The sequence below is a fragment of the Podarcis melisellensis genome (assembly GCF_964234715.1).
Source record: "Podarcis melisellensis genome assembly, chromosome: 6".
Lineage (NCBI taxonomy): Eukaryota > Metazoa > Chordata > Lepidosauria > Squamata > Lacertidae > Podarcis > Podarcis melisellensis.
Genome location: NC_138538.1, coordinates 5,572,971 through 5,586,403, shown reverse-complemented (window position 1 = coordinate 5,586,403; position 13,433 = coordinate 5,572,971). Strand labels below are relative to the sequence as shown.

The 13,433-nt window shown below is 48.4% G+C and overlaps 1 protein-coding gene across 3 annotated transcripts; it reads right to left on the bottom strand.

Moving 5' to 3' along the window:
• Positions 1-374: 374 nt before the first annotated feature.
• ZGPAT (zinc finger CCCH-type and G-patch domain containing) lies at positions 375-13,383 on the bottom strand. Of its 3 annotated transcripts, none has more exons than XR_014169731.1 (7): positions 10,706-11,486; positions 9,821-9,954; positions 8,341-8,499; positions 6,842-6,973; positions 4,903-5,320; positions 2,159-3,286; positions 375-2,029 (listed from the first exon to the last, which is right to left on the bottom strand). XR_014169731.1 is itself a non-coding variant. In XM_081917008.1 (7 exons), exons 2-7 carry the CDS (start codon positions 11,287-11,289, stop codon positions 3,148-3,150), a joined length of 1,566 nt encoding a protein of 521 aa, XP_081773134.1. In that variant the 5' UTR covers positions 11,290-11,444; positions 13,133-13,383; the 3' UTR covers positions 375-3,147. The 3 variants fall into 3 exon arrangements, 2 of the variants coding, with proteins under 2 accessions (XP_081773134.1, XP_081773133.1); XM_081917008.1 differs by adding an exon at positions 13,133-13,383 and having other exon boundaries at positions 375-3,286; positions 10,706-11,444; XM_081917007.1 differs by having other exon boundaries at positions 375-3,286.
• Between the last annotated feature and the right edge of the window lie 50 nt (positions 13,384-13,433).

Sequence of the window (13,433 nt, the reverse complement as noted above, 5' to 3'; positions counted from 1 at the left end):
GGTATACTGGACAGAGGCCGATTAGGGCTTTAAAGGTCAACACCAACACTTTGAATTGTGCTCGGAAATGTACTGGGAGCCAATGTAGGTCTTTCAAGACCAGTGTTGTGTGGTCTTGGCGGCCACATATAATATAATAAAAAAAAAACATGCTTCGTTATGTGGACACATGGTTTGAGCCAGCAACCGCGAGTTAAATTAAGAGCTCTGTGCAACTAACCTCATCCTATTTCAGGCCAGAGGAAGAGCAGATTATTTCCCATGCTTTCTGGGGCCAAAGAGGGGCCCAGTATTATTTGGTGGGAAGGAGAAGTCTCCCATATGAAAACCTTTCCCTAGTAATATCAGAGAATCACAAACCACCCTTTAAAACATGTTATCTACCACACATAAATGTAGCCTGAATACTTTATTGTGGATGCAAAATATGAGGTTCCTTTCCAGAAATCGGTTCTTCTTTTGTAAGGAACAGGTAACTAACTAACAGACGGACAAAGTAACGTTTAGTTCCCACTTACTAAGGGTAGCAAGTGAGGGTGGTCTAAGGAGTGAATGATGACTGGCACAAAACCTGGGGAATCAGGACTCTTGCTTCCATTCCCCAATTGGGAGCTTCGTCTGGCTAGCCTTCCCCATGAGAACTAGAAACCTGCTCAGCATTTAAGAGCAGGAGAAGCTGGTGCTTCCAATCTTCCAAGACGCTTCAGGCATAGCATGTGCCCTGTGGTTTACGTGGACCCGGAAGTAGAACCTGCTGTCATGTGCATATCTGTACTGCCCAATCCTGAGCACATTTACTTAGAATAAGCACCACTGGATTCAGTGGTGGTTCTTAGTCCTAGATTATAATTTTTTTTAAAAAAAGCAAAACAAGCATTGCAGCCTTAAACAAGAACACCGGCGTGTTGAAGAACCTGACAAGACCCAGTCACCCTAGCAAAGTAGTAGCTTTTTCAGACTAAGTGAGGATAACATCCCACCCTGTTTTAAACAGAGGGCTGAACGTATTGCACCCAGCAGGGTGGGATTTGGCACCTAGCACAAATACAGCACATTTAATGGGCACAGATTAGGAGAGACTTCCTTACGTTTGTCTTTCTGTCACTATTCCTCCTTACTTTACCAAAGGTGCCATGGGCTTTGAAGATGCTTGAACTCAGGATGCAAGGGAGAAACATGCTAAGAGGAAGGCACGCTTGGCAAACCCTCATCATGATCAACTCCCGCCCGAAAACCAATGTCCCCACTGTGGAAGGATGTGTGGGTCCAGAATTGGCCTCCACACTCGCTTAGGGACTCATTGTTAAAACCGTGTTTATGGAAGACAATCTTACTTGGCTACGAGGGATCGCCAAAGATTGCTCCTTTACAAATGGGAAATGGAAGGAGAACAAGATGCCTTTCTAACAAAATCCAAGGGTGTGGGAGGAGGGATGTAACAGGAATTTAAACCGAGTGGCTGCTCTTCTTCTGGCCCCCAGTGCTTTTCACAGGGTAGATTTATCTCTGTTAGATGGCTCAGGCACAGCTGAAGAAAACCAGACCACTTCCTTGCTGGCGAATTATATTTTGCAAACCCGACTGCAAACAAAGATGCACCGTCTATCATACATGCAAAAGCGCACACACTAGAACCTGAGCTGCGTAAAAAGTCCCAGGACCCAGAAAGGAAACTCTCAAGACCCAGAAAGCAAAGGAGTCGGCATGACAATTGTTCTTTTAACTCAAAATAATCTTTACAAACCTGAAAGGAAATGTGCACAGGAAGCTACACAGATGCCTAATCCTGCCCCAAAACGGAGAACCCACCACTTCTCTTCTCCTCAGCAGAGCATTCTTCCTGACACCAAACAGTTTACCCACTTCTCTGGTGCTCTCTCTCCTGTGGGGCTGCAGGAGTGAGCAAGAATGATAGCGGCTTTTCTCTGCTCTGCTGTCAGTTCTGGCGGAAGGCAAATGCTTCAGAAGGGGGTTGCATGAACATAGAACTCACCACCTGATGGTTGTTGTTTGGGGGCGAAGAGTTCACCTGAAAGCCTCTTGCACTCCTTCCTCCACCCCGCCCGTAGGATTTCAGGCTAGATTTGGGACGGCGGCAATGCATGCTCAGCATGCGCCTGGAGGCCACACGTGACCAGCTTTGCACACCGTTTCAGACTGCAAAGCACGTGGCTGTCCCCATGTTGTTGGGACTCCAACTCCCATCAGCCGCAGCCAGTGGTCAAGGATGATGGGAACTAGAGTCCCAACAACAGGGGGAGGGCCGCAGATTTCCCCACCTCTGATTTAAGGAGACCCTACGGGAGGCGGTTCTGCCTTCAACCTTGCCAGGATTTGATGGGGGAGAGCACAGGGACTATAGGCCAAGAATCCTCAAAGAACTGAACTGCTGCTCGTGTGCGCCAGCGAAAATGGCCAGCCTTCCTCCAAGCTTCTTTTCACATGGCTGTTAAACCCTCCCTGCCCAGGAGTTGCACAGGGAGATAATGCTACCACACTTCTAGCACCTGACTATTGGTACGGATGCCGCACATGAGACTGCAGCAGTTCCTTCCAAGTCAGGAGAATCGCACGGGTGCTAGAGAACCACCTTATCTCTTCCTTCTTCTCGTGGTGCTTTTCTCTGTTGCGAGTTGGGTGGGGAGATCACCCACCACCAAGAAGTTGCCAAGGGATCCTGGGAGGCAGAGAGGCAGAGACAGACAAGGAAACGGCCAGGAGAAGGGCAGGAATCTGCTAGCGGCTCCCATGCCTCATTAATGTTCTCTGCAGCTCCAATGTAGGTGCACCACCATGTAGCCTTTCTTTTAAGAAAGCCAATTATGCATTACAAAAGAGAGGCAGTAACGTGGCCAACACTCATCAGGCCCTGTCAGGGATGATAGGAGCTCAAGCCCAGAGACACCTAAAACACCCCACGCTGGCTACCTTTGCATTCAGGTATCCATGGCTCTGGGCCACCCACCTCATCCTCAGCACCTGCCTTTCAGCCCTGCTGTGCAGCCAGGACAAAGGAAGAGCAGGACTAGCCTGTCTGCCAGCTCAAGAGATAGCAAGGTCTCCCTCCTTGCACACTTGTAGAACAGCATGGCTGCTCCAGACCAGTGAAAATGGCCCGGCCTGACGAAGGGCGGGAGAGGAGACAGGTTAGAACTCGGTCATTTTCTTGTGTGTGTTGGCTTTCTTCTGCTCTCGCTGGAGACTGGCCTCCTGAGCCCGCAGCTCGCTCAGTCTCTTGTGGGCTCCGGCAAGCTTCTCCTCCAGCTGAGCTGCGGCAACCGTGTGCCTGAAAGCCCCAAACCAAGAGAATTAGAAGGACGTCCTCAGAAAAGGAACATGCACAGGGAGGTGCCTACTCTATCGCCCTCCATCCCTCCAATTTCTGAGCACCACAATTTAAGGATATTGACAAGCTGGAAGGTGGGCAGAGGAGGGCAACCAAGATGATCAAGGGTCTAGAAGCCAAGCCTTATGAGGAACAGTTGAAGGAGCTGAGTATGTTCATCCTGGAAAAGAGGGGAGCTATAATAGCCATCTTCAAATATCTCAGGTTTATAGATAAAGCATTCCTCGTGCGATATGAACTTAATTTCGCAAGCAGCCGTCTCAGGCCCACCTGGGTTCTAGATACAAGTACTATGTCATCAGCATACATTAAGACTGAGTTTTTGGTCGAGAATTGTGACAGGGGCAAACTGTAGGCCCTCCAGTTCTTTAACCATGTCATTAATATATAAATTAAACAGGAAAGGTGCCAAAATGCATCCCTGTTTGACTCCAGTAATGGTCTTAATTCTAGTGGTGAAATGGCCAGCCAGATCCACTTTTACTTGTATCGATGTGTCAGTGTATAGTGTTTTGATGAGAAATAATAGACAGAAGTCTATATTTGTCTTTTCCAATTTTTGCCACAATGCGTGTCTTGGGACCGTATTGAAAGCTGACTTTAGGTCGATAAAAGTGACATATAATTTTTGCTTCAAATTATGGATGTATAGTATTTACATAGCAGAAAGTTCGTCACAAAGCACTAGCCCCTCTTTGGAAACCTGCCTGGACTTCAGATAGGGGGTAGGACTCAAACCAATGGCTTCAAGTTACACAAAGGGAGATTCTGACTAAGCATCAGGAAGAACTTTCTGCCAGGAAGAGCTGTTTGACAGTGGAACGCTCTCCCTCGGGAAATATGGACTGTCCTGCCTTAGGGGTTTCTAAGCAGAGGTTGGATGGCCATCTGTCATGGATCATAGAATCATAGAATCATAGAGTTGGAAGAGACCACAAGGGCCATCGAGTCCAACCCCCTGCCAAGCAGGAAACACCATCAGAGCACTCCTGACATATGGTTGTCAAGCCTCTGCTTAAAGACCTCCAAAGAAGGAGACTCCACCACACTCCTTGGCAGCAAATTCCACTGTCAAACAGCTCTTACTGTCAGGAAGTTCTTCCTAATGTTTAGGTGGAATCTTCTTTCTTGTAGTTTGGATCCATTGCTCCGTGTCCGCTTCTCTGGAGCAGCAGAAAACAACCTTTCTCCCTCCTCTATGTGACATCCTTTTATATATTTGAACATGGCTATCATATCACCCCTTAACCTCCTCTTCTCCAGGCTAAACATGCCCAGCTCCCTTAGCCGTTCCTCATAAGGATGGTTTAGCTGAGATTCCTGCATTGCAGTGGGTTGGACTAGATGGCCCTTGCGGGTCCCTTCTGACTCTATAGTTCTATGATTCTGTGATGAAAGAGCCTGGTGCTCTTCCGGATGTTTTGGATGACAACTCCCATCAGCCCCAGCCAGCGCTACTGAAATATTTCCAGCTAAGCCAGAAATACTGGGAAGCCAAAACCCACGGCCTCCATTCTAGATCAGATGCCACATGCAGAATCGAAAGGTCTCATTACCTCCCGATGTTGCGTGCCAGGGCTTCCTGGATCCCGCGGATGTCCTTCTGGGTTTGGTCGATTTTCTCCACCGTCTGGAAGAGGCGGACGCTCAGAGCCTTCTTCGTGCTCTTGCTGGCATGGTAGATCTCCTTGCTGCTTCTCTCTAGGGGCGCAAGCCTTGCCTCCTGCTCACCGAGGTCCTGGCCCTGAAGCTTCTCATTCAGGAAGTCAAAGACATTTCGGGAGGGCTTTGGGCCTTGCCGGGGAGGCCGGGCGGCTCGGTTTCCTTTCGCCCTCCGTTTTCTGGGTTTGGCTGGATCAATCTTTCCCTCCCTTTTCTTCTGGAGGATCTCAGCACACTCGTCCAAGGACTTGCCTTTGGGCAGCACAACTGCTAAGACCGGCTCCACTCTGCCCTCCGAATTCTTCCCCAAACCTGAAGCAGGAGGAGAGTCATGGATGGAGGATTTGACCTGGCATGTGTAAGAGACACTTGGATGGATGAAGCAGACGGGCCTGTCCTTGCTGCTGCTTGTCCACCAGGTTTCTCTTACACACAGCAACCCAGGTCATATGGGTTGCAGTGATTTTTAGGAAGTCATTTGCTTGCATCAGGCATCCTACTCATTAGCTACTCCTAGTCATTAGTTTGCATCAGGTGTCCCCACTGGGAGTCATTTTGGACTCACAGCTGTCCATAGAAGTGCAGGTCAATTCTGTGTCCAGGGCAGCTGTCTACCAGCTCTACGTGGGGCTACCTTTGAAGGTGATCCAGAAACTGCAACTAATCCAGAATGCGGCAGCTAGACTGGTGACAGGGAGCAGTTGCTGAGACCATGTAACACCGGTCCTGAAAGACCTACATTGGCTCCCAGTACCGTGTTTTTCGCCCTATAGGACGCACTTTTCCCCCTCCAAAAATGAAGCGGAAATGTGTGTGCGTCCTATGGGGTGAATGCAGGCTTCAGCAGAGCCCCACCGCCAGCCCCACAAGCTGGGGGGACAGCGGGGAGGCGCAGCGCCCCATCCCGCTGTCTCCCAACGTCCTTTGGAGGCTGGCAGCGGGGAGAAGCCTGCTTCTCCCACCGCCAGCCCCGCAAGTGCCTGGGGGGGAAATAAACCCCCCCTTTATTCCCCCCCCCCAAATTAGGTGCGTCCTATGGGCCGGTGCGTCCTATAGGGCGAAAAATACAGTATGTTTCCAAGCACAATTCAAAGTGTTGGTGCTGATCTTCAAAGCCCTAAATGGCCTCAGCCCAGTATACTTAAAGGAGTGTCTCCACCCCCATCATTCAGCCCGGACACTGAGGTCTGGCTCAGAGGGCCTTCTGGCAGTTCCCTCCTTGTGAGAAGTGAGGTTATAGGGAACTAGGCAGAGGGCCTTCTCAGTAGTGGCACCCGCCCTGTAGAATGCCCTCCCATCAGATGTCAAGGAAATAAACAAGTCTCTGACTTTTAGAAGACATCTGAAGGCAGCCCTGTTTAGGGAAGTTTTTAATGTTTGATGTTTTATCGTGTTTTTAGTGTTCTGTTGGGAGCTGCCCAGAGTGGCTGTGGAGGCCTGGCCACATGGGCAGGGTATAAGTAATACAATTATTATTATTATTACAACTACTACTACAGTGGTACATTGGTTTAAGAACCGCTTAGTTTAAGAACAACTTGGATTAAAAACGCTGCAAACCCGGAAGTAGGTGTTTTGGTTGGTGAACTTTGCTTGGAAGCAAAACATGTTCCGCTTCCTGTTGAGTGTGTTCCATTTGTAAATTGAGTCCCCCGCAGCTATGGGAAAGAATGCCTTGGTTTAAGAACGCTTTGGTTTAAGAACGGACTTCCGTAACGGATTAAGTTCATAAACCAAGGTACCACCGTATTATTATTATTATTGGCACAAGCAGAGAAATTACTTGGATAAGTTGCAGAGACAACCACCTTTTGCGCACATTCAAATGCTTACCTTTGCCAAACTCATACCCCATCTGAGCAAGGAGTTTGGAGCCGATGCCACGCGTATGCGCCTCCCAGCTGCCGAAGGAGGAACTGCAAGAGGAGGGCCCTTCCCTATTCTCAGGCGTGCTGGAGTCGATAACTGTGAGGGCACAAGAGGAGGTTTAAGTGGGGAAGGGCAGCAGCACTGGCAAAACCAAGCAGGCTGGGATACCTAATGCAGAATCTTGGAAGCAGGAAGAACAACCGGCTTCTCTCTCAACTCCTGGCTGCCTTGAGGACTAGAGTTTGCTAAACGCCCTAATCATTCCAGCCAGTGTGGTGTAGTAAGGAGGATGTCAGATTAGGACCTGGGAGACTAGGGTTCAAATCCCCACTCAGCCACGAACCTCAATGGGTGACGTTGGGCCAATCTTCTCAGCCCACCCAACAGGGCTGTTTGGGGGAATAAAATGGGGAAGAGAACCATGTATTCCACCTTAAGCTCCTTACATAAATTGCATTTATGATTACATGTATATGGTTTGGCTTTCTGGCCACTTAAAGCAGCTGCCAGCTTGCAGAGAGCTTTTATATTACTGCCTGTCACTTACGCTTCAATTTACATGCAGGAGATCCCAGGTTCAGTGCCTAGAAAGACTGGGAAAACACTTAACTCTGAAATCCTAGAGAGTCGCTGAGCTAGTGGAACAAAGGCAGCTTCCTTTATTCCCCCTTTTAACAATATTTCCTTCCCCTTGCAAACTTATTTCTATGAGAGTGCTGGCAGAGCATTTTTGGCCTCTTCATAAAACCACAGTTTCCTGCTATCTTTGGGGCATATGCATTGTTAAAGTTCCTCTAAGTTTACAGCGCAGATACGGCACTACGTTTCAATGGTCATTGAACTCCATTTGCCATTTCTTCACAGCCACAACTCCAGAGGAATCAAATTTCCTGGGGTCCGTTTGCTCCCGCGATTGCTTTGGTTCTTTTTTTTTAAAGACTTGCTGTGCGCGGAACAAACCTTTACTGTTTTTGAGGGCAAGGTGACCTTGGCTAAAGCAAGCCACTTTGCAGATAAAAAGAGTGAACGAATCTCCAGCATTCCAACACGCCCACAGGTAGCGGGCCCAAGATGATGGAGACAATCCTTTCCCCGAGAGATTAAAGAGTGCAGTGACACTAAGTGAAAGCAGATGTTCAGAGCAAAAGGGGAATCTTTCCACCCCCCGAGAAGTCCTGTGAGGCTTAAATGCCCACACCTTATACCAGGGGCCAGCAAACTTTTTCAGCAGGGGGCCAGTTCACTGTTCCTCAGACCTTGTGGGGGGCCAGACTATATTTCTTTGGGGGAAATGAACAAATTCCTATGCCCCACAAATAACCCAGAGATGCATTTTAAAGAAAAGGAGACATTCTACTTATGTAAAAAAATGCTGATTCCCGGACCGTCTGCGGGCCAGATTTAGAAGGTGACTGGGCTGGATCCAGACCCCGGGCCTTAGTTTGCCTCCCCATGCCTTATACCTTTGGCATATCCGGCATCATCCACTTCATCGCCTTCTGACTCCGATGAGGATGAGCTCTCCTCGCCACGGAGGGGAGGCATAATACCGTCTCCCTCCACAACCGCTTCTTTCAAGAGCAGCGAATCAAATTTCACCGTGTAGTAACCGCTGTCAATGTCTGAGGAAGGGAAAGCGAAACGGTTAGGCTGCAATTCAAGGCGCCAACTGGGGTAAAGGTAAAGGGACCCCTGACCATTAGGTCCAGTCGCAGGCGACTCTGGGGTTGTGACGCTCATCTCGCTTTATTGGCTGAGGGAGCCGGTGTACAACTTCCAGGTCATGTGGCCAGCATGACTAAGCCGCTTCTGGCAAACCAGAGCAGCGCACGGAAATGCCGTTTACCTTTCCGCCGGAGTGGTACCTATTTATCTACTTGCACCTGACGTGCTTTCAAACTGCTAGGTTGGCAGGAGCAGGGACTGAGCAATGGGAGCTCATCGCGTCGCGGGGAATCGAACTGCCGACCTTCTGATTGGCAAGTCCTAGGCTCTTTGGTTTAGACCACAGCGCCACCCACGTCCCATGTATAATTAGAAGAAGCCTCCCCCCCCCATAAAGCTCAAATGTCAAGACACGCATCCCATCACAACTCCTCAGCAAGAGGTGTGTGCAAGAAACCATTTCAGATCAATACCTTTTGCTCCAACGTTGGTCTGGGAGTAAACTCCACTGAACTCAGTGGACCTTGCTTCTGGATAGACATGCACAAGACTGAACAGTCCATTGATTTATACATCCACTGTATATATGAACTGGTATAGCATTGTGACTTTGTTTCCCCAGTTCCTGATGGGCTATTTTAATATCCTTTACTTTTTAAAAGGTATGACATTAAATGCATCCTTAAAGTACAGGAGGCATTTTATTTAACCACTCCCCCCCCCCAGCTGTCAACATTTCCCCCTTTTTAAGGGAAATTCCCTTATTCCGAATAGGATTCCTCGCAAGAAAAGGGAAAAGTTGACAGCTATGTGTCCCCCCCCGCCATATACACTGGGCAAAGCACTTTGGTAGAGCAAGTGCACTGCATACGAAATACGGTAGTTCAGGTCCCAGTTCTCCAGTTAAAAAGGGCTGTGGGTATAGAGCCCAAAGAAAGAAACATATGCTTGTGCCCAAAATCCTGGAAAGCTGTTGCCAATCAGAGAAAATAAACTAGCTAGATGGACCAATGAACAAGCTTGGAATATTGCAGCTTAGTTACTACACGTGGAGTAGTAACTGAAAGTTTGCAGGCAGCTAATGTTTGGATTTCTTTGCAAGAGTGCATTATGCAAACTCCTGTATCAGAGGGGCCACTGATAGTTTGGGTATGTCTTAGGGTCCCCTCATGCCAGACCGGTATCTTGCCTACCCCGCCGCACCCATAAGTCAAGTTAGAAATAGGCATAAACCACCCTCCAACCTCACAGCAAACGTGTAAAGTGAAAGAAACTCACCTGTGATTTTAGCAGCATACCAGATCCCATCCTGATGCCTTGCCAGGCAAGCTGAGCCCACAGCAAGGCAGCTGAGGTCAGGCTCCTCAAAGGGGCGCAGCTCCTCCACAGATACAACTTGCCCATGGGAGAATCTGCCGGAGGGTGGGGTAGGGGGTAACACAAGGACAATGAATCACAAGTGCCAGCTGCTGGGAATCACAAACGGGGAGAGGACTGCTGTACTCAGGTGCTGTTTTCAGACACCCCAGTGGGATCTGACTGGCCACTGTGGAAACAGGATGCTAGGATAGCTGGTTGGAGCAAGAAGGGTTCTCCTTATTCTTATTCAGGACTGTCTATAAGAAACATTTGGCTCACCAGATGTTGATGAACTACAGCTGCCTTCTTCCCTGGCCATTGGCCATTTGTGCCGGGGCTGACCGGAGGGCCAAAGTTCCCTTGCACCTGAACTGCAAGCTTCCAAGCTTTAGATGCTCTAAATTGGACCCCAGTGCCTTCCAAGTATTGTAGCCTACACAGCCCATTTCTCTAGCAGCTGGCCTTGCTGGCTGGGGCTCACGGGAGCTGTACTACCAGATATCTAGAGCAGGGTTTCCCTCTGTTTCTGGACTAAAATTCCCATCATCCCTGACCACTGGGCCCTGCCAGCTAGGAATGATGGGAGTTGTAGTCCAAAACCGGAGATCCAAGTTTGGGAAGTCCTGGTGCAGAGGGCAGCAGGTTGGACAAAGCTGCCCAAAATGAAAGTGGGTACGGGGAATGCAAGCTTGGCATAGCATCCAGGTCCTTGGTGGAGGGGAGGCAGAATATTATTAAGACTTCCCTGACCCATTGGGAACCCCATCCCTACCCCTTACCCAACTCAAGAGGAATCCTAATTACCGGCAATTCTCTTTAAACCGACACTTGTCATCCAGGAAGAAGGGGCACGGCTTCAAGGATTTGTGGGTGGGGTAGAGATAGAGCACTCTGACCCCTCGGCTTCCATCTTCCATAGATTCACTCCCCACAATCATGGCATTATGGTATTCAAGGGTGCCCCAAGAACTGTAGTATGGGGCTTTCACTTTCATCCCACTGGCTTCCTCCTCCTCCTCCTCCTCTTCTTCCTCCTCTCCTTCTTGCTCCACATCTTGAGCATCTGGGGACTCATCCTCGCCACCCATTTCAGAAATGGCTTCCTTAAAAGCGGCATATTCATCATCTGTGCTCAGTGGCCTGTCTGGCTGGAGAGGATTGGACGAAGATGTGGAGAGTGTCTCTGGGTCCAAAGTTGCACAGAGCTTGCTCTTTTTCACAGAAACCAGGCTGGATTCTGTCAGTTCTATCAGCTGCTTTAAATCCGCCTGCAGCTGGATCAGGTCAGGTTCCTGTGTTGGGTCCGGCACAGCTCCCAAGGCCAGCTCCACTTGCTGCAGCTGGGCATTATAAGTCTGGATTGCTGCTTCCAAACTCTCCTCATCCATCTCTGCAGAATGAAGAGGTCCCTGCCCCCTTTTGGGCTTCAGCACATCTTCAGCTTGACAGGTAGAAGGAAAACTGGATGGCAGATGCTTGCCCAAAGCAAGATCTTCTGAGCTGTCCAGCAATTCCCTCTTTGTTATCAACCAGGCACACCTCACTGCAGCAAAGGTGGGTTAGTTAAAGTTACAAAGGGTTAGAAATAAGACCACAGTATTAAAAACCAGCCCCTAGAATTTATTCAATAGATCACTTAAGGCAAGGCAGCCATTATTCCACTCTTTCAATGGGTGCAAGCTTGCAGCAAAGTATGCCCCACAATTACAGCCTCTGCTCCGAGGAAACAATTCACTGGAGCAGCCAGCGTTGCCACCTTTCTTTTACTAGTTTTGCTCCTGTGCCGTTAATGGCAACCTGACTGCAGAAATGAAGCAAGCAAAGCTTTCCCCATGCCTGCCTTGTGGCCCCTAATGTGGAGCCCATAGTAACCACAGAACTCCCAGCCACTTCTTGACACTCACCAGGGCCTCCTGCTGCCGCCACAACATTCAATAGGTATGTAAGCAGAGAAAGACACCATTCCTTGTGTCACACGATCAAAGCAGGCTAAAAGGGGGGAAAACCCTTCATATATTTTTTTTGGGGGGGGGCTTTTCAAACAGGGAAAATATACATACATATACACACATCCTTTTCCTATTAGGCAAAGATCATAAGACGACCTGGATGGTCACCAGATTCTGTGTACAGATCTGTAGGCGCAGAACATCCCCCAACCCAAACTAGTTAGTTAAGAAAATCCCCAAACTCGGTTCCATGGGTGACTCTGGGTCATCTCTCTGCAGTAGCTTATCTTAAAGTTTTAAGTGTTGACACGCCTATCACATTTATAAATTTATTGTTGTACATTGTTTTAAATGTTTGTTTTCCTTCTGGAATTGTACCCGCAAGTGTATTTTATAAGCTGGTCTCCGACCGTAATAAATTATCTATCTATCTATCTACACACACACATACTTTAATCTTTAAAGTGTGGCAAATTCTTTAAAATCGGTTGCTTTGCTTTATTCATTTTTCTTTGCTTTGGGGCGTCCTCCTGGAGAGCAGGATCTATGATTATGTTGTGTATGGTTGTCTTCGTAGACTGAAAACTTTTGGAGACAGAGGCTCCATCCCTGAGCTGGCCCTGCGACAGCCGCTCTCTTCCCTCACCAGGGCCTGCCCCGGCCAATAATAATAATAATAATAAAAATAAAAATAAATTTATATCCCGCTCTCCCCAGCCGAAGCCGGGCTCAGAGCAGCTAACAATAAAGGTAACACAGCCTTCTAAAATAAATTCATTTTAAAATCAATTCAAAATCAAATCAAATTATTATTTATTTGCTTTACAGGGTTAAAGAAAAATGCTTTGCAGGGTTAAAGAAAAAGAAAAATGGTGTAGAAAAGTACAATGATGGAAGTAATCTACATTAGACACAACAATTTAGTAAGAGCAAAATTTTGAGGTCTTAGAACAAAGGAAGGAAGTCAATACGTGTATATGTATGTAATGACTAGATTAGAATGTTGATATGGTTTAATTTGTAGGTGTGTGTGTTTTGTTCTTTTTTGTTTTCTTTTTTCGTGTTCTGTTTTCTTTCTTTTTGCTTGTTTGTATGGTATTATTTTGGATTCAATGTTTGTAATTTTTGTTATAATTTTGCATTGAAATAAAAAAAAAATCAAATCAAATCAAATCAATGGCACTCATTGAGCTAGAGTTCTGTGAGGATTACCAAAGGAGGGGGTCAGACTCTGCCAAAACCCCCCTGAGATACCCGGCAACCCCCCCCCCCGGTGGCCTACCTCGCAGGGTTGCTCGCAAGGGGGGCTGGAATGACGAAAGGCGCAACGCTTTGGACGTCCCGCCCCGCTACGGGAGCTCGACGACGGTAGGCCTCGCGCAGATCCCGCCTCCCTGGACCCGCCAGGCTCCCTCTCAGCCCCCGCGACTCCAGGCGCCGGCAACTACACAGACGACGGAAGACCCAACTCTATGCCCGGAAGCCGGAAGGCGCACCAAAGACGAGCGCCGCCATCTTGGGTCCGCCAGCCTGTCCATTTCCGCTCTGTCCCTGGTGCCCGGCGCGCACGTCAGCCTAAGGCT